We start from the raw sequence: 18,476 nt of genomic DNA, 5'->3' as shown, positions 1-18,476 counted from the left end.
TTTAAATAAAAGCTGCTCTCGTGTAACACAAAAACTGTAAAGAGCAAATATATCAAATATAGATTAGGATTTTTTTTTGATATTTATTTTTGAATGAATCAGAAAGAAGAGTCTAACAAACTAAAGGATTTTGTTTCTTCGTTTTGCAGTTTTACATTTAATATGACAATGTGATTCGTCTGTTACTGTTTATGTTCCTGTCTGTTTGTAAAAAAGCACTTTGTCATGAAGACGATGTTGAATAAACTTTAAATACAATATATATATAGTTTCAAAACTTTTGAAGACCCATACAAACAGTTTTTGACTGTGGTTAAAGTACAAACACAGAGACAGTTACATCTGTGTTACTCCACACACACACGTTTAATGTCTGAAACACACACACACACACACACACACACACACACACACACACATTGTCAAAAAGTAAAAAAGCAAAAAATATTTATTCCTGAGTTCTGTCTTGGCCCATGTCCCATCCTTCCACCGAGTTTCAACTCAAACTTTCAACCTCATCGAGACATGTTTGCGTCATCCTGCTGAAAGACAATCAAACTAACTATTGGCCAGAGGTGAAAAAATAACCTCCTGTGGAAACGTGACTTTATGAATCACATTGTAATTGGTGCTGTTGCTTCCAAACTACAATTAATGCAAATTTCTCCAGGACATGTTGTCCACGCTCTTAAATGAATGAAAGAATGAAGGTCAGACTCTTCTCAGATCAGCTCAGTGGAAACCCTCTCATCCAGCTGTCATGCTAATGACTTAATACGACTACGCCTCGAAATAGGGCGTGTAGTCGTAATTAAGCAGAACAAGAACATATGTCATTAAAAAGTACTTTTATTCTTAGGGCAAGAACACGCACTTGTGTGAGAAACTGTTGACATATTAAAGTGACTGGTGTTAATCAAAAATACGATTAAAATGTGTTCTCAGTTCCTATAAGTTGACCTTGGATTCTGCATTTCCCACAATGCAACACAACATTGTCTTTCATTGGACGTCAAATTGTCAAACCGTGCACCTTCAATTAGCAACACTACACAACTTTTCTACCTTGAAGCAGCAGCTTGGTTAAAGTGAGTCTGATGTGTGAGTGTGAACAAGGAGAAAGTTTCCTCCTTCACTCCCTGAGCGTCTGTTCTCTGTGACTCTGCTGAGTGGGTTCCATCTCCTGTGAGAAGAACTGACTGAGAGTCAGCTTCAACTGTCACAACCAGCTCCAGGTGAAACTGAACTGAATCCATCTATATCTATATCTACATCTGCTCTATATATATCTCCTGAATCCAGAAATCTGTAGCAGCGACGGCTGGAACTCAACTGGAACCTTGGTCTAGTTTTTTATGCGTTAAAGTAAAGAACATAAAACAGAACAGAAGCTGTTACGTGTCAGTTTCATGACGTCATCAGATAGAAGTGGACAGGAGCTAAATCCGTCTGTGAGGATTTAACAGTTTTTAACGAGGCTGTGTTGTTGTCTTTTAGTTTGGTGGCTGGTGCAGAGGTAACAAAATCTGAATTATCAAACTACAACACTATGAATGAGTGAATGTTAATAGGTGTGTTTCATGTTTGTTATTATGACCTCTCTTTTATAAGGTGATAGTATTTTAGGAATGTATTAATCATACTGTTTGCATTACACTGTTGCATAACCATTAATTACCATTATTATCTTCATTACTAATGGTTTCTGCACTTACATCAGCGGCTGCGTAGTTTGAAGTGACATCCACGCAGCTCCATTGTAGGAGGAATTAGTGGAAGACTAAACGGTGCAGTAATCACTGGGTGGTTGAGGACAAGGTGGGGCCCCTGCATGTCAGCATTCTCAATAGGAACAGGAAATCATTAGGGCCCTGCCTGTAAATCTGACAAGACTCTAACAAGGAAAAACATTTTCTCCAGTTTAATCATCTTTGTTCAGATTGTTTGCAGCCGGAGCTTGTGCAGGAGCGAGTTGTCCTCGTTCATTTGAATTATTTTATGAGGCAGATAAGGTCATTTTCTAAAGTATGCTTATGGAAGTAAAGAAAGTGGGTGTGTGTGTGTGTATGTGGGGTCCAGGTTTTACTGATGTTGTGGGGACTCAAAGCTGTTCACACAGTGAAAGCTAATGTCGCAGGTACAACTTTTTCAAAGTTGAAGTCCACACTTTGATTTCCCTCGCCACAGGAAGCAGAAGTTTTATTCACCTCCTCGCTCACGCAGATTGAACATGAACGGGCTTCGAAGGTTCACCAAAATTCACACGTGTAACCGTTAGTCCCCACAACATCATTAGATTCTAAGTGAAGACATGTTTTAAGATTAGATTTATGTTTATTATAAGGTTTAGGTCAAGTTTAGGTTTAGGTTTAGGTTTGTGTTAAGGTTAATGTTAAGGTGAGATGTAGGTTTAGGTTAAGGGGTTTAAGTTAGGTCTAGGTTTATGTTTGGTTAGGTTTAAGGTTAGGTTCGGGTTTAGGTTCAGTTAGATTAAGGTTAAGGTTAAGGCTAAGGCTAAGGTTAAGGTTAAGGTTAAGGTTAAGGCTAAGGTTTAGGTTAAGGTTAAGTTCAGGTCTAAGGTCAGGTTAAGTTTTAGGTTTAGGTTTAGGTTAAGGTTAAGGTTAAGGTTAGGCAAGTAGTAACTATGGTAACTAACCATGGTTAGAGAAGTCTCCAGGAATTCAGCGTAAGTCAATGTAGTGTCCTTATTGAGTAATGGAGACACAACTCTCTGTGTGTGTGTGTGTGTGTGTGTGTGTGTGTGTGTGTGTGTGTGTGTGTGTGTGTGTGTGTGTGTGTGTGTGTGTGTGTGTGTGTGGCTCTGACTTTGGCTCCGCCCTCACCTGCTCACACCTGGAAAACACAGAGTGACAGAAAATCACAGAATCTGTCCCTTAACCTTAATTTACCCCTTAACTCTTCACACATTAGATTTAGGTTTAGTTCACCTGCAGCTGCACCTCCGCAGACTAACGCACAGTGTGTGTGTGTGTGTGTGTGTGTGTGTGTGTGTGTGTGTGTGTGTGTGTGTGTGTGTGTGTGTGTGTGTGTGTGTGTGTGTGTGTAAATTAATTCACCAACACCCTTAAGGCAAAAACTGTTCAAATGACATGATCGATAATTGATTTAAATATGAAATATATATCAGGTTAAATTTGGCTGAAAACAAAGAGCAACTTGTTTAAAGTAAAATTCAGAGAAAAGTCACATCAGAGGTGATTGTTCATTTGTTCCTCTTTAATATCTGGGTTTCATGGCAATTCAGATGCAGTAGAAACTTCTATTTTCTTTTCCTGTTGCAATTAAATCATGCCACTTTCATTCTGAGCTCCTCTGACTTAAGTTTTGAAATGTTTCTGACAATGAAACTTCTAATTCGATGGTTTCACAACCTCTTAAGTCATCCAGTTGCTAGTGAGACGATCACATCCTCTTTTCACTTTTTGTCTTTTCTTTCTGTTAATATCTGTCACACCAGCGTTATTGTGTTGTGTCCTGCTGATGTGTGAGTCGCCTGCAGAGCACACGTGTGTTTTATGAGCCGGTCAATAAGGATCAAGCTTCTTCTCTTTGTGTCCTGTAAAGATGCAGCTTGAAGTCAGTGACACACGCAGTCGAGGAAACGCTCCTGATGCAGAAAATGAAAATATACATGGACTGTTGAGTTTCACCTTATCTGAGCGTCTGTCTGCATTCAGCGTCAGGAATAAAGTTATAACTGTGTCTCCTCAGAAGTGTCTCACTTCCCTTCACCGTCCTTCCCTGCATCTCCAGACTCAGTTCCACTTTTCATCCAACACTTTAATCACACGCATCAAACATGTGCAGGAAAATCTGATGTGTCTGTGAGGGTCGGCTGTCTGAAGCGGTCAAGCAGGAGGTACAAATACTTCTGTAAAGTTACGTTAAGTAGATATTTCAGGTATCTGTACTTTACTTGAGTATTTATTTATGATTTTCTACTTGCAACATTTTAACACAAATATATGAATGTTATTTTTGCTCCATCACAACTTTCACACTCGGTCAGTTCGAATACAGAAGTTATATTATCACAAACACGATCTATACATAACACATCAAACTAGTAACCTCGTTTCTTTGGGGTTATTTCCTGATTTTAGAAAATCTGTCAATGTTTATCATTGTCACCTCCGCCAAAGAGAATATGTTTTCATCCCCCTTTCATTATTCATAAGCAGGATTACACAATAACTTGGTGGAAGGTGTGAGTACAACAGAATCTAACAAGTTATTGAACCCTACATATATTCTAAATGAATCTTAAATGACAAAAAGATATGTACATTAAACTTAAAATATATCTCTTGAATTATACACTGCAAACACTAGACATCATTTTCTTTTTCTCTTTCTGTAACAGACGACTGATATTAATGAGTGTGTGGAAATTGGTGCAGATCCAAATAAAGATTTAAACGTGGTTTAACAAGGAGCCTGTTGAGTGGGGGTGTGAGCTGAGAGATGTGAATTAATTGGCTAATTGCTTTGTTTCCTTTCTCTAAATATGTTTATTTACATCCCTTTTTTAAGACTTATCTTGAATATTTGAACGTGAGACAATTACAGTCTGTCCTTGGTGAGGGTTAGGGTTAGCACCTCTAGTGGACATTTCCTGGACTGTCACTGTTGCCAGGACTTCGTGTCGCAGCTGCAGACGGAGACGATGAACTGATTCCAAAAGCTCGATTCCCCTTTAATTTATATTTGAATATATTTCCTTCAGTTTCACTCTGAAATACATTTACTGTCCAACTTCCCCCTTCCTCTTCACAGTGATTTAAACCACGTCACGTGTTTGGTCCTTAAATCTGACCGATCAGTCTGAGAGGTTCAAACTTTACCTACGTCCACTGCTGCCTGACTCCTTGTTGTCGCCACGGCAGCGGTTTGTCTCGATCCTCCACTGTAGTCCAGGGAGAGGTCGTTGGACTGGGTCATCTGTCCTTCCACGTCATCCGCCAGAGCCTTTCTGTACACCCCCGACAGACTCTGCCTGAACCGCCCCCTCACGTTCAGCCCCATGCAGAAGTACAGCAGCGGGTTGATGCAGCTGTTAAAGTAGGCGATGCTCTTTGCCACAGGGTGCAATATCTTCACCACCTTGTTCTCACTGTCCACCATCTTCACCAGCTGGAGGCAGTGGTACGGAGCCCAGCACAGGAAGAACGCAATCACTAAGGACGCTAATATACGTAGAGGACGCTTTTTCCCAGACAGACGTGTGCGGCGGATGCCAAGGCCGGTGAGGAAGTAGCACATGATGATGACCAGGAAAGGCAGCATGAAGCCACATATGAAGCGGATGGAGTAAAGAGCAGCTTTGATGCTTTGGTCGCCCTGTGATGTCTCCTTCACCTCAAAAGAACACTTGGTCTTGTTGTTCTTCCCAAGGTAGACCTGTCGGTAGACGAAGTACGGACTGCTGAGGACGATCGACGCCGCCCAGACGCAGGCAGCCACCACCCTCGCGGCCCACAGGGTGCGCCGTCGCTTGGTGAAGACGGGCAGCCAGACGCAGAGCGCTCGGTCCAGACTGATCACTGCCAGCAGGAAGACGGAGCAGAACATGTTGGCGTATTTGAAGAAGCCGTTGAACTTGCAGAGGAAGACGCCAAAGGGCCATTTGCCAAAGAATAACTTCTTGATGAGGGAGAAGGTGCGAGTGAAGCAGAAGATCAGGTCGGCCATCGCCAGATTCACCAGCCACACGTTCATGGCGTTCGGCTGAGAAGGAAGAAAAGAAAAGAGCAGAAATATCAGGTTTCTCAACTGAACCATGAAGTTCAAGTTTCTGCGTTTGAGTGAACTCAACTGAAACAACTGATATTTAGGGTCTGCAGAAAACTCTTCAGTCGTGAAACCCTGTGGTGCAGGAGGCAAAAGTATTAATACGTAAATTTAAAATAAAGGTGAAGCATCTTACTTCAGTTAATGAACATAAAAGTTTCAGGATAATGTGTTGACAGTATTTATAGCAGACGAACCCAATGCAGAGAGGCTTGTGAGTGTAAGTATATCTACAGTATAACACATATAAAATACACTCATGGCTCATAGCCTCGACACGTTATATCCACCTTGAGCTTGAATCCAGCAACCCAGATCACCACGGAGTTCCCGGTGATGCCGAGCACCACAGTCAGTGTGTAGAGGACGATGCTGAAGGTGTCCATGATGGTGTCGATGTCCACCGTTGTCCTGTGGTCGTCCTCAGAGGACTTGAGGATGTGGAGCGGCACGGAGGTGTTAGGAGACATTGTGAGGCTGCAGACACAGAAACAAACTTCCATCATCAGGTCCATGCTGGTCCTATTTGTAGTTTTACTTGAGTATGTGAATATCTGTATCTTCTAGAAAAAACTGCAATACATGGAGACATTACTGAGTATGTCTAAAAGAAAAGATATATTTATTTCATACCCCGACTGAAGGAGCGTTGACATACTTCAGAGCTATAACCATATCTAAGGCTTATAATATTTTAATGTATTAAAGACACATTTATAGTTTTCCTGTTTCTTCTTCTTTCTTCTGTTTTTCAGTTGCAACAACTCCTGAATACTTCATCTGATTTCTAAATTCACTTGAGGTAAATTACGTCCATTTTATCAGACGCACAAATCTGACCCTAAATAAGTAAACAACAGAACTGTGACATGACACCAACACTTTTTATAAGCTGTCCGACAATATCGATAATTCTGCTGACCCACATCTAACACAACACACACACACACACACACACACACACACACACAGAGTTTTATTATAAGCCTATGCACACACACCTTGACACATGCTCAGACACAATGACTCAGCTGGGTACATTTGACTTGTCCACAACACACACACACACACACACACACACACACACACACACACACACACACACACACACACACACACACACACACACACACACACACACACACAAACCTGTCTATACCCATGTCTATTTTCAGATTTGTCTCCTCACGTCTGTGGAAAAATCGAAATAGAGGAAAATGGGAAACAGCTGAATTTCTTCCAGTCCTCAGACATTTAGTGAAACCTGAAAACATCAAACTAAATTAAACCTCTGAAAGGAACAATGGTGAAAACATAGCCTCACGAAGAAGAAGAAATTCTGAGTAGAGAGGCCGAGATGATGTAGGTGATATTTCATCCATCGAAACTGAGTCATGCCAGTGGAAGTAGATTCAGTAGAACAGAGTCGATAGTTTGTGCAGTTTACAGAAGGAAGGCTCTGCCCTCAAAGGGGAAATGAAGACGACGACAGAAAACAATTCTACAGCTTTCTACAAACTAAACAATAATAATAGACGTGGTTTAAATGATATTATATAAATATGATATAAATATAAAATATCATTCTGTTCAGGCACCCAACAGCAGTTTTACTTTTTCACAGCAACGATTTCACAGCTCAAAGAAAACATTAATTTTAGAGGAGTTGAAGACGAGAACTCTCTTTGTATTTTTTATACTAAAAGAAGCGTCTGAAGATTGGATTGATGTGGTTTGGTATCGCGGGATTCTGTTTTATTTCGATGTAGGGTGCCCCCTGATCCCTTTTGCCCGTGGCCCCTAAGGTCCCTTGAAACGCCCCTGATCTGTGACAATACTCAGAACCATTAAAAAACATAAAAAAATCACTTCAGTGATTCTTTTTGTTTCCTGTGATAGAGAAGATAAACCTGCTCTGGGTGAAAATGTCCCTTTCAGCTGAAATGTGCAGGTTTGCATTGACATCACAACACAACCATCAAAATAAACGTGATTCAACAGGTCGTTTCAAACGTCTGTTCTTTGACACAACGTTTGAGAATTGTGTTCAAACTGCAAAATATAAAAAATATGAGTGTGTGCATTAATTCATAATAATTAATATCTGTTTCAATGTCGTCACTAAAAAGCTCAATAGAAAATGTCCTGGTTACTTACTTGTAGATGTTTGACGGATCTCACAGCTCCGAGGTCAGTGTCTCAGTGGTCAGAGGCAGAAGTGAAGACGCATCTTCATGGGCTGCACTCACACACACACACACACACACACACACACACACACACACACACACACACACACACACACACACAGACACCCACAAAGACAAAGACCCTTCCTCTTTCTCTCCCTCCTTTTTGTTTCATTTGTATCTGACTTTGCCTTCCGCATTTTCTTACACTCACTTTATCTCCCTGTCCTTGTCTCTCTCTCTCACACACACACACACACACACACACACACACACACACACACACACACACACACACACACACACACACACACATACAGACACCCACAAAGACAAAGACCCTTCCTCTTTCTCTCCTTCCTTTTTGTTTCATTTGTATCTGACTTTGCCTTCCGCATTTTCTGACACTCACTTTATCTCCCTGTCCTTGTCTCTCTCTCACACACACACACACACACACACACACACACACACACACACACACACACACACACACACACACACACACACACACACACACACACACACACACACACAGAGCTCATGAGTGACCTGTGTTTTCTCTGAACTGGGTCAAAGACCTCATAAATAATTCTAATTATTCCACAGGGAACAAACTTCTACAAACAGTCACATCCTTTTTTGAACTTTTACTCGATTTTATCATCAAACTGTTGCTGCTAATTCTCGGCTCCACTCACTTCACGTTGAATAATTTTCTTCAACCAGTTCCTTTCTCTGGCCCTCAGGTCACTGATGTTGCAAAGGGTCACGACAGAAATATCCCCTGACCACTGAGGAGGAAGTTTTTCAAGGAAAAGGCTCTGAGAAGGTCTGATGTGGGTTTTACAGCAAGATGGAGAAGAGCTGGTGTGATGCACCTGAAGATGAAGGTTGAGTTTCAGTGTGTGGTTCAAGATCATGACGTCACTGATGACGTCACTGATCATGACGTCACTGATGGTCCTCACAGGTAAACATGTATGTGAATCGAGCATGTGCACAAAAATACATATATACATCTTCTCTTCCCATCCAACTCTTTGAGAGGAGCACAAAGGTGCAGCTTCCAGCTCATCTCACCAAGGAAACCTCCTCGTACTCCAAGCTCTACCAACCTCCTAGCAGCGACTCGACGTCCTGCTTGCAAACTTCAGCCAGCAACTGAGCTACACAGCTCAACAGAATCACTAAGGCGGGAGCCACAACCAGCCAGACGACTTCACAAAACTTCGAACTGCACAGCAACTTCCTTTTTCCCCTTTCCACGGACAGATAACACAACTGGGCTTAATAATTATACTAGGCTAAGCAAGACTGTTTATTCGATTCTGTGTGATGTTTATAAGTTTGATTTGTGTTGTGATATTGTGGTTACAAGTTGTTGAGAAAGTTAATGCTAGTTATGCTATTCAGTCCTTCCTTGCATACATCTAGCAACCTTCTCTAATTTGGCACACACACAGACACACGCATTACTCTTCACCTCATTAGCTCTACAGGTCGTAAACATTCCAATAGGGGGGAGGGTGTTATATTCAATTGGCCAGCCGCCATTTTGAGAGCACGCTGACTCACACAGACACACACACATGCATACTCACATACCTGTCTTTGTTTAGGAAGTACACCGTTAGTAATTTGTGTTTTGATACTTTATTATATTCATAATAAATGTTTTTCTTTCACAAATGTTTTTCATTAATGTTCCATAAGTGAATTTTGCCAACCTCTACACTGTCAAGAACTCCATATCCTTCAACTTAGCTAACTATCTATATGGTAATTTTGGTTATAGTTATTAATTTAATTGTTAATCAGAGTTCCAAATTTGTAGTTAGTACCTTTATGAGACTTAATCAATAAATTGGCTATCTTTTCCCTTCCTTTGAAGGGTGGTGCCCTTTTGAGGTTTTCTTGGGACTCCTCTGATTTCGAAGTGTCTCCCTCAACATGTGTTTTGTTCACACAGTGAGTGAATCAGAACCAAACTGTGAATCCTGTTTCAGTGTTTTCACACAACAAAGACCCAGGAACTCTTTCCTCACTCGTCCTCAACCGAGGGTTAGGTTTTTCAAATGCTTCAACACTGTTTTCAAAATGATTGAATGATGCCATTTTATGCATTTGTGTACTTGGGTGAATGTACAAAGACACTTTCCATCAAGATGTGTGTTGTAAATGAAGTTGGAGGAGAGTCGGTGGTGAAGAGTTTGAGCTGTTGCAGATAAATCTAAAGTCCTGTGTTCTGCGTCTCAGGCGTCTTCAGTAAAACCTGGGTTCTGACGGTGCCTCGGAGAATCGTGAGCATCACTAACTCCTGTGTCACGGTCCCATGTCACTTCGAGGTCCCTGACAACCAGGAGGCAAACATCCTGAACTGCTCCAACAAGTCTTTCTGGAGGAGAGGAACACATTTAAGTCCAAACACCGCACAGGTAGGAAGTCTTTCTTTATTTTTTCACTTCACAAAACTCATGAGCATCACTTAAGTTGAATTAAATATGACAACATTCCTAAATGGATGGCTAGATTAATGGAAGGATAGGTGGATGGATAGATCTAAGGATCAATCATTGCGTGTATAGATGAATAGATGGATGGATGGTTGATGTGTGGGTGGATCAAAGGATCGAACATTGGGTGGATAGATGGATCAATTAAAGGATCGATTGTTGGGTGGATGGGGAAATGGATAAATAGATGGATGCTAGGTGGATAGATGAAGAGATAAATGGAGGGATGGGTTGGTGGATCAAAGGATCGAACATTGGGTGGATGGATCACATTTTAAACTTTATTTTCTCAAAACTCTCATAGGGAGAAATAATCGGCGACTTAACGAAGAACAACTGCACCACGGTGATGAGCGGCTCCTCAAACATCCACAACGACTCGTACTTCTTCAGACTCAACTGTCCGAAGGTCCAATTCACTTTCCCTGATGCAGTCGACATCATCACTCAAACAGGTACGACTGGAGGAAATCAACAGTGATCAAATGGGCAAATATTTCTCCCCACACTATTGATCTGTCTCATATTTCTCAAATCTTTGAGCCTTTGGTGCCAGGCATCAAATTAAATTACTCGGATTACAGCTTCTTCTGAGTATTGAGTATTTATAGTCATTTAATGTCTGGACGCAGACATTTTATGAAACGAAAGTCATGTGGATGGAGATTTGTTTTTATATCACAGGGGAAAATATCGGTTCAAAAGATATCTGCAGTGTAGACGAGGTCTGGATATGTTTAATAATGGGACTGATGAGGATGTGCTCTACTGAGGGATTTTCTAGTTGATCCTTTAAATGATCTACCTGAAGATAAGTAGAATACGTCTCTGAATGATCGATGACTGTTTAACTTCCTGTCTGTGTAAAAACCCTCTTTCTTTAACTGGCTCTTCGCTGTTTGATGTCCTCTGCAACAACAGAGCCGTCTCCTCCTCAGCTCACCGTCATGGGTCAGATGTCAGAGGGAGGCCAGGCCCAGCTGCAGTGTGAGACCCCGGTGTCCTGCTCCGTCCTGCCCCCCTCCCTCACCTGGTCGCCCCGGGACGCCTCCAGCCAGGAGGAGTCACACATGCAGCAGGTGACGAACCATCATTCATTCATTCCTCAGAACCAGGGTCCAGACCAACTGGCCAAAATGAACTCCGACCAGAAGACGTGTTCTGGGTCTGGTTCAAACTGAACTGATTCAGTTCTTTTGTCGTTGTGCAATTCAACAGATCATGAAATCCAAACGGCAGACTGGCCCACACTGGGTTTTATTTACTTATAAAACTCACGGGTCGATGATCATGACGTCCACGCTGACCTTCATCGCCTCGGCCGACCATCACAACCAGAGCATCATCTGTTCTGTCTCCTACCCGCTGTCGAACGGGGGCAGCAGCTCGCCGGCCGCAGCAAGTCGAAAACTCAGCATCCTGTGTGAGAGACTCAGTGTTTGTCTGCAAACAGCGCCCTCTGCTGGCCCACATGTTTAGGATCCTCATTAAAAAACGCTTTGATAAACTTAACTTTCTTAAGTAAAAGTATCAAAAATCATCAGTTTCTTTAAACGTGGACCTCACTACTCTTGGGAGGGAAATATTGTTCTTTTAATTCTGATTCCGATGATATCGATGATTTATTCATTTAATTACTGACACATTTGACAGGTTCTTCCTCTTCTTCTTCTTCTTCCTCATACGAGCACTCACTTTTATTTACTACCCTTTAATGTATTGCACAGTCAACATGTTTCAGCCTGACACGACCTGAGGGGGATTTTTTTCCTTTTTGCACAGACGTTGGTTTTTCTTGATCCTGAGTTGGAAAAACTGAACTTGTCTTAACTTGGCGTTGACGTAGAAGACGTAGAAATACTTCTGTAAAGTTACGTTAAGTAGATATTTCAGGTATCTGTACTTTACTTGAGTATTTATTTAGGATTTTCTACTTGCAACATTTTAACACAAACATCTGAATGCTATTTTTGCTCCATCACAACTTTCACACTCGGTCAGTTCGAATACAGAAGTTATATTATCACAAACACGATCTATACATAACACATCAAACTAGTAACCTCGTTTCTTTGGGGTTATTTCCTGATTTTAGAAAATCTGTCAATGTTTATCATTGTCACCTCCGCCAAAGAGAATATGTTTTCATCCCCCTTTCATTATTCATAAGCAGGATTACACAATAACTTGGTGGAAGGTGTGAGTACAACAGAATCTAACAAGTTATTGAACCCTACATATATTCTAAATGAATCTTAAATGACAAAAAGATATGTACATTAAACTTAAAATATATCTCTTGAATTATACACTGCAAACACTACACATCCTTTTCTTTTTCTCTTTCTGTAACAGACGACTGATATTAATGAGTGTGTGGAAATTGGTGCAGATCCAAATAAAGATTTAAACGTGGTTTAACAAGGAGCCTGTTGAGTGGGGGTGTGAGCTGAGAGATGTGAATTAATTGGCTAATTGCTTTGTTTCCTTTCTCTAAATATGTTTATTTACATCCCTTTTTTAAGAATTATCTTGAATATTTGAACATGAGACAATTAGAGTCTGTCCTTGGTGAGGGTTAGGGTTAGCACCTCTAGTGGACATTTCCTGGACTGTCACTGTTGCCAAAACATCGTGTCGCAGCTGCAGACGGAGACGATGAACTGATTCCAAAAGTTCGATTATATTTGAATATATTTCCTTCACTTTCACTCTGAAATACATTTACTGTCCAACTTCCCCCTTCCTCTTCACAGTGATTTAAACCACGTCACGTGTTTGGTCCTTAAATCCGACCGATCAGTCTGAGAGGTTCAAACTTTACCTACGTCCACTGCTGCCTGACTCCTTCTTGTCGCCACGGCAGCGGTTTGTCTCGATCCTCCACTGTAGTCCAGGGAGAGGTCGTTGGACTGGGTCATCTGTCCTTCCACGTCATCCGCCAGAGCCTTTCTGCACACCCCCGACAGACTCTGCCTGAACCGCCCCCTCACGTTCAGCCCCATGCAGAAGTACAGCAGCGGGTTGATGCAGCTGTTAAAGTAGGCGATGCTCTTTGCCACAGGGTGCCATATCTTCACCACCTTGTTCTCACTGTCCACCATCTTCACCAGCTGGAGGCAGTGGTACGGAGCCCAGCACAGGAAGAACGCAATCACTAAGGACGCTAATATACGTAGAGGACGCTTTTTCCCAGACAGACGTGTGCGGCGGATGCCAAGGCCGGTGAGGAAGTAGCACATGATGATGACCAGGAAAGGCAGCATGAAGCCACATATGAAGCGGATGGAGTAAAGAGCAGCTTTGATGCTTTGGTCGCCCTGTGATGTCTCCTTCACCTCAAAAGAACACTTGGTCTTGTTGTTCTTCCCCAGGTAGACCTGTCGGTAGACGAAGTACGGACTGCTGAGGACGATCGACGCCGCCCAGACGCAGGCAGCCACCACCCTCGCGGCCCACAGGGTGCGCCGTCGCTTGGTGAAGACGGGCAGCCAGACGCAGAGCGCTCGGTCCAGACTGATCACTGCCAGCAGGAAGACGGAGCAGAACATGTTGGCGTATTTGAAGAAGCCGTTGAACTTGCAGAGGAAGACGCCAAAGGGCCATTTGCCAAAGAATAACTTCTTGATGAGGGAGAAGGTGCGAGTGAAGCAGAAGATCAGGTCGGCCATCGCCAGATTCACCAGCCACACGTTCATGGCGTTCGGCTGAGAAGGAAGAAAAGAAAAGAGCAGAAATATCAGGTTTCTCAACTGAACCATGAAGTTCAAGTTTCTGCGTTTGAGTGAACTCAACTGAAACAACTGATATTTAGGGTCTGCAGAAAACTCTTCAGTCGTGAAACCCTGTGGTGCAGGAGGCAAAAGTATTAATACGTAAATTTAAAATAAAGGTGCAGCATCTTACTTCAGTTAATGAACATAAAAGTTTCAGGATAATGTGTTGACAGTATTTATAGCAGACGAACCCAATGCAGAGAGGCTTGTGAGTGTAAGTATATCTACAGTATAACACATATAAAATACACTCATGGCTCATAGCCTCGACACGTTATATCCACCTTGAGCTTGAATCCAGCAACCCAGATCACCACGGAGTTCCCGGTGATGCCGAGCACCACAGTCAGTGTGTAGAGGACGATGCTGAAGGTGTCCATGATGGTGTCGATGTCCACCGTTGTCCTGTGGTCGTCCTCAGAGGACTTGAGGATGTGGAGCGGCACGGAGGTGTTAGGAGACATTGTGAGGCTGCAGACACAGAAACAAACTTCCATCATCAGGTCCATGCTGGTCCTATTTGTAGTTTTACTTGAGTATGTGAATATCTGTATCTTCTAGAAAAAACTGCAATACATGGAGACATTACTGAGTATGTCTAAAAGAAAAGATATATTTATTTCATACCCCGACTGAAGGAGCGTTGACATACTTCAGAGCTGTAACCATATCTAAGACTTATAATATTTTAATGTATAAAAGATACATTTATAGTTTTCCTGTTTCTTCTTCTTTCTTCTGTTTTTCAGTTGCAACAACTCCTGAATACTTCATCTGATTTCTAAATTCACTTGAGGTAAATTACGTCCATTTTATCAGACGCACAAATCTGACCCTAAATAAGTAAACAACAGAACTGTGACATGACACCAACACTTTTTATAAGCTGTCCGACAATATCGATAATTCTGCTGACCCACATCTAACACAACACACACACACACACACACACACACACACACACACAGAGTTTTATTATAAGCCTATGCACACACACCTTGACACATGCTCAGACACAATGACTCAGCTGGGTACATTTGACTTGTTCACAACACACACACACACACACACACACACACACACACACACACACACACACACACACACACACACACACACACACACAAACCTGTCTATACCCATGTCTATTTTCAGATTTGTCTCCTCACGTCTGTGGAAAAATCGAAATAGAGGAAAATGGGAAACAGCTGAATTTCTTCCAGTCCTCAGACATTTAGTGAAACCTGAAAACATCAAACTAAATTAAACCTCTGAAAGGAACAATGGTGAAAACATAGCCTCACGAAGAAGAAGAAATTCTGAGTAGAGAGGCCGAGATGATGTAGGTGATATTTCATCCATCGAAACTGAGTCATGCCAGTGGAAGTAGATTCAGTAGAACAGAGTCGATAGTTTGTGCAGTTTACAGAAGGAAGGCTCTGCCCTCAAAGGGGAAATGAAGACGACGACAGAAAACAATTCTACAGCTTTCTACAAACTAAACAATAATAATAGACGTGGTTTAAATGATATTATATAAATATGATATAAATATAAAATATCATTCTGTTCAGGCACCCAACAGCAGTTTTACTTTTTCACAGCAACGATTTCACAGCTCAAAGAAAACATTAATTTTAGAGGAGTTGAAGACGAGAACTCTCTTTGTATTTTTTATACTAAAAGAAGCGTCTGAAGATTGGATTGATGTGGTTTGGTATCGCGGGATTCTGTTTTATTTCGATGTAGGGTGCCCCCTGATCCCTTTTGCCCGTGGCCCCTAAGGTCCCTTGAAACGCCCCTGATCTGTGACAATACTCAGAACCATTAAAAAACATAAAAAACCCACTTCAGTGATTCTTTCTGTTTCCTGTGATAGAGAAGATAAACCTGCTCTGGGTGAAAATGTCCCTTTCAGCTGAAATGTGCAGGTTTGCATTGACATCACAACACAACCATCAAAATAAACGTGATTCAACAGGTCGTTTCAAACGTCTGTTCTTTGACACAACGTTTGAGAATTGTGTTCAAACTGCAAAATATAAAAAATATGAGTGTGTGCATTAATTCATAATAATTAATATCTGTTTCAATGTCGTCACTAAAAAGCTCAATAGAAAATGTCCTGGTTACTTACTTGTAGATGTTTGACGGATCTCACAGCTCCGAGGTCAGTGTCTCAGTGGTCAGAGGCAGAAGTGAAGACGCATCTTCATGGGCTGCACTCACACACACACACACACACACACACACACACACACACACACACACACACACACACACACACACACACACACACACACACACACACACACACACACATACAGACACCCACAAAGACAAAGACCCTTCCTCTTTCTCTCCTTCCTTTTTGTTTCATTTGTATCTGACTTTGCCTTCCGCATTTTCTGACACTCACTTTATCTCCCTGTCCTTGTCTCTCTCTCACACACACACACACACACACACACACACACACACACACACACACACACACACACACACACACACACACACACACACACACACACACACAGAGCTCATGAGTGACCTGTGTTTTCTCTGAACTGGGTCAAAGACCTCATAAATAATTGTAATTATTCCACAGGGAACAAACTTCTACAAACAGTCACATCCTTTTTTGAACTTTTACTCGATTTTATCATCAAACTGTTGCTGCTAATTCTCGGCTCCACTCACTTCACGTTGAATAATTTTCTTCAACCAGTTCCTTTCTCTGGCCCTCAGGTCACTGATGTTGCAAAGGGTCACGACAGAAATATCCCCTGACCACTGAGGAGGAAGTTTTTCAAGGAAAAGGCTCTGAGAAGGTCTGATGTGGGTTTTACAGTAAGATGGAGAAGAGCTGGTGTGATGCACCTGAAGATGAAGGTTGAGTTTCAGTGTGTGGTTCAAGATCATGACGTCACTGATGACGTCACTGATCATGACGTCACTGATGGTCCTCACAGGTAAACATGTATGTGAATCGAGCATGTGCACAAAAATACATATATACATCTTCTCTTCCCATCCAACTCTTTGAGAGGAGCACAAAGGTGCAGCTTCCAGCTCATCTCACCAAGGAAACCTCCTCGTACTCCAAGCTCTACCAACCTCCTAGCAGCGACTCGACGTCCTGCTTGCAAACTTCAGCCAGCAACTGAGCTACACAGCTCAACAGAATCACTAAGGCGGGAGCCACAACCAGCCAGACGACTTCACAAAACTTCGAACTGCACAGCAACTTCCTTTTTCCCCTTTCCACGGACAGATAACACAACTGGGCTTAATAATTATACTAGGCTAAGCAAGACTGTTTATTCGATTCTGTGTGATGTTTATAAGTTTGATTTGTGTTGTGATATTGTGGTTACAAGTTGTTGAGAAAGTTAATGCTAGTTATGCTCTTCAGTCCTTCCTTGCATACATCTAGCAACCTTCTCTAATTTGGCACACACACAGACACACGCATTACTCTTCACCTCATTAGCTCTACAGGTCGTAAACATTCCAATAGGGGGGAGGGTGTTATATTCAATTGGCCAGCCGCCATTTTGAGAGCACGCTGACTCACACAGACACACACACATGCATACTCACATACCTGTCTTTGTTTAGGAAGTACACCGTTAGTAATTTGTGTTTTGATACTTTATTATATTCATAATAAATGTTTTTCTTTCACAAATGTTTTTCATTAATGTTGCATAAGTGAATTTTGCCAACCTCTACACTGTCAAGAACTCCATATCCTTCAACTTAGCTAACTATCTATATGGTAATTTTGGTTATAGTTATTAATTTAATTGTTAATCAGAGTTCCAAATTTGTAGTTAGTACCTTTATGAGACTTAATCAATAAATTGGCTATCTTTTCCCTTCCTTTGAAGGGTGGTGCCCTTTTGAGGTTTTCTTGGGACTCCTCTGATTTCGAAGTGTCTCCCTCAACATGTGTTTTGTTCACACAGTGAGTGAATCAGAACCAAACTGTGAATCCTGTTTCAGTGTTTTCACACAACAAAGACCCAGGAACTCTTTCCTCACTCGTCCTCAACCGAGGGTTAGGTTTTTCAAATGCTTCAACACTGTTTTCAAAATGATTGAATGATGCCATTTTATGCATTTGTGTACTTGGGTGAATGTACAAAGACACTTTCCATCAAGATGTGTGTTGTAAATGA

General features: G+C 41.8%; 2 protein-coding genes across 5 annotated transcripts; both read right to left on the bottom strand.

Moving 5' to 3' along the window:
• Window positions 1-4,026: 4,026 nt before the first annotated feature.
• On the bottom strand, window positions 4,027-8,114 carry LOC117770981 (C3a anaphylatoxin chemotactic receptor-like). Of its 2 annotated transcripts, none has more exons than XM_034600950.1 (3): window positions 7,969-8,114; window positions 6,102-6,288; window positions 4,027-5,748 (listed from the first exon to the last, which is right to left on the bottom strand). In XM_034600950.1, exons 2-3 carry the CDS (start codon window positions 6,279-6,281, stop codon window positions 4,855-4,857), a joined length of 1,074 nt encoding a protein of 357 aa, XP_034456841.1. In that variant the 5' UTR covers window positions 6,282-6,288; window positions 7,969-8,114; the 3' UTR covers window positions 4,027-4,854. The 2 variants fall into 2 exon arrangements, with proteins under 2 accessions (XP_034456841.1, XP_034456840.1); XM_034600949.1 differs by lacking the exon at window positions 7,969-8,114 and adding an exon at window positions 6,961-6,999.
• On the bottom strand, window positions 4,027-16,589 carry LOC117770984 (C3a anaphylatoxin chemotactic receptor-like). 3 transcript variants are annotated; one of them, XR_004615472.1, is made up of 4 exons: window positions 15,422-15,460; window positions 14,577-14,763; window positions 13,253-14,223; window positions 4,027-4,776 (listed from the first exon to the last, which is right to left on the bottom strand). XR_004615472.1 is itself a non-coding variant. In XM_034600954.1 (3 exons), the coding sequence occupies exons 2-3, from the start codon at window positions 14,754-14,756 to the stop codon at window positions 13,330-13,332; spliced, it is 1,074 nt and encodes a 357-aa protein (XP_034456845.1). In that variant the 5' UTR covers window positions 14,757-14,763; window positions 16,430-16,589; the 3' UTR covers window positions 12,855-13,329. The 3 variants fall into 3 exon arrangements, 2 of the variants coding, with proteins under 2 accessions (XP_034456845.1, XP_034456844.1); XM_034600954.1 differs by lacking the exons at window positions 4,027-4,776; window positions 15,422-15,460 and adding an exon at window positions 16,430-16,589 and having other exon boundaries at window positions 12,855-14,223; XM_034600953.1 differs by lacking the exon at window positions 4,027-4,776 and having other exon boundaries at window positions 12,855-14,223.
• Window positions 16,590-18,476: the final 1,887 nt, after the last annotated feature.

This window comes from Hippoglossus hippoglossus, chromosome 11 (genome assembly GCF_009819705.1).
Source record: "Hippoglossus hippoglossus isolate fHipHip1 chromosome 11, fHipHip1.pri, whole genome shotgun sequence".
In the NCBI taxonomy this organism is placed as follows: domain Eukaryota; kingdom Metazoa; phylum Chordata; class Actinopteri; order Pleuronectiformes; family Pleuronectidae; genus Hippoglossus; species Hippoglossus hippoglossus.
The sequence above is the reverse complement of the archived record's forward strand: the minus strand, read 5'-3'. Positions and strand labels throughout refer to the sequence as shown.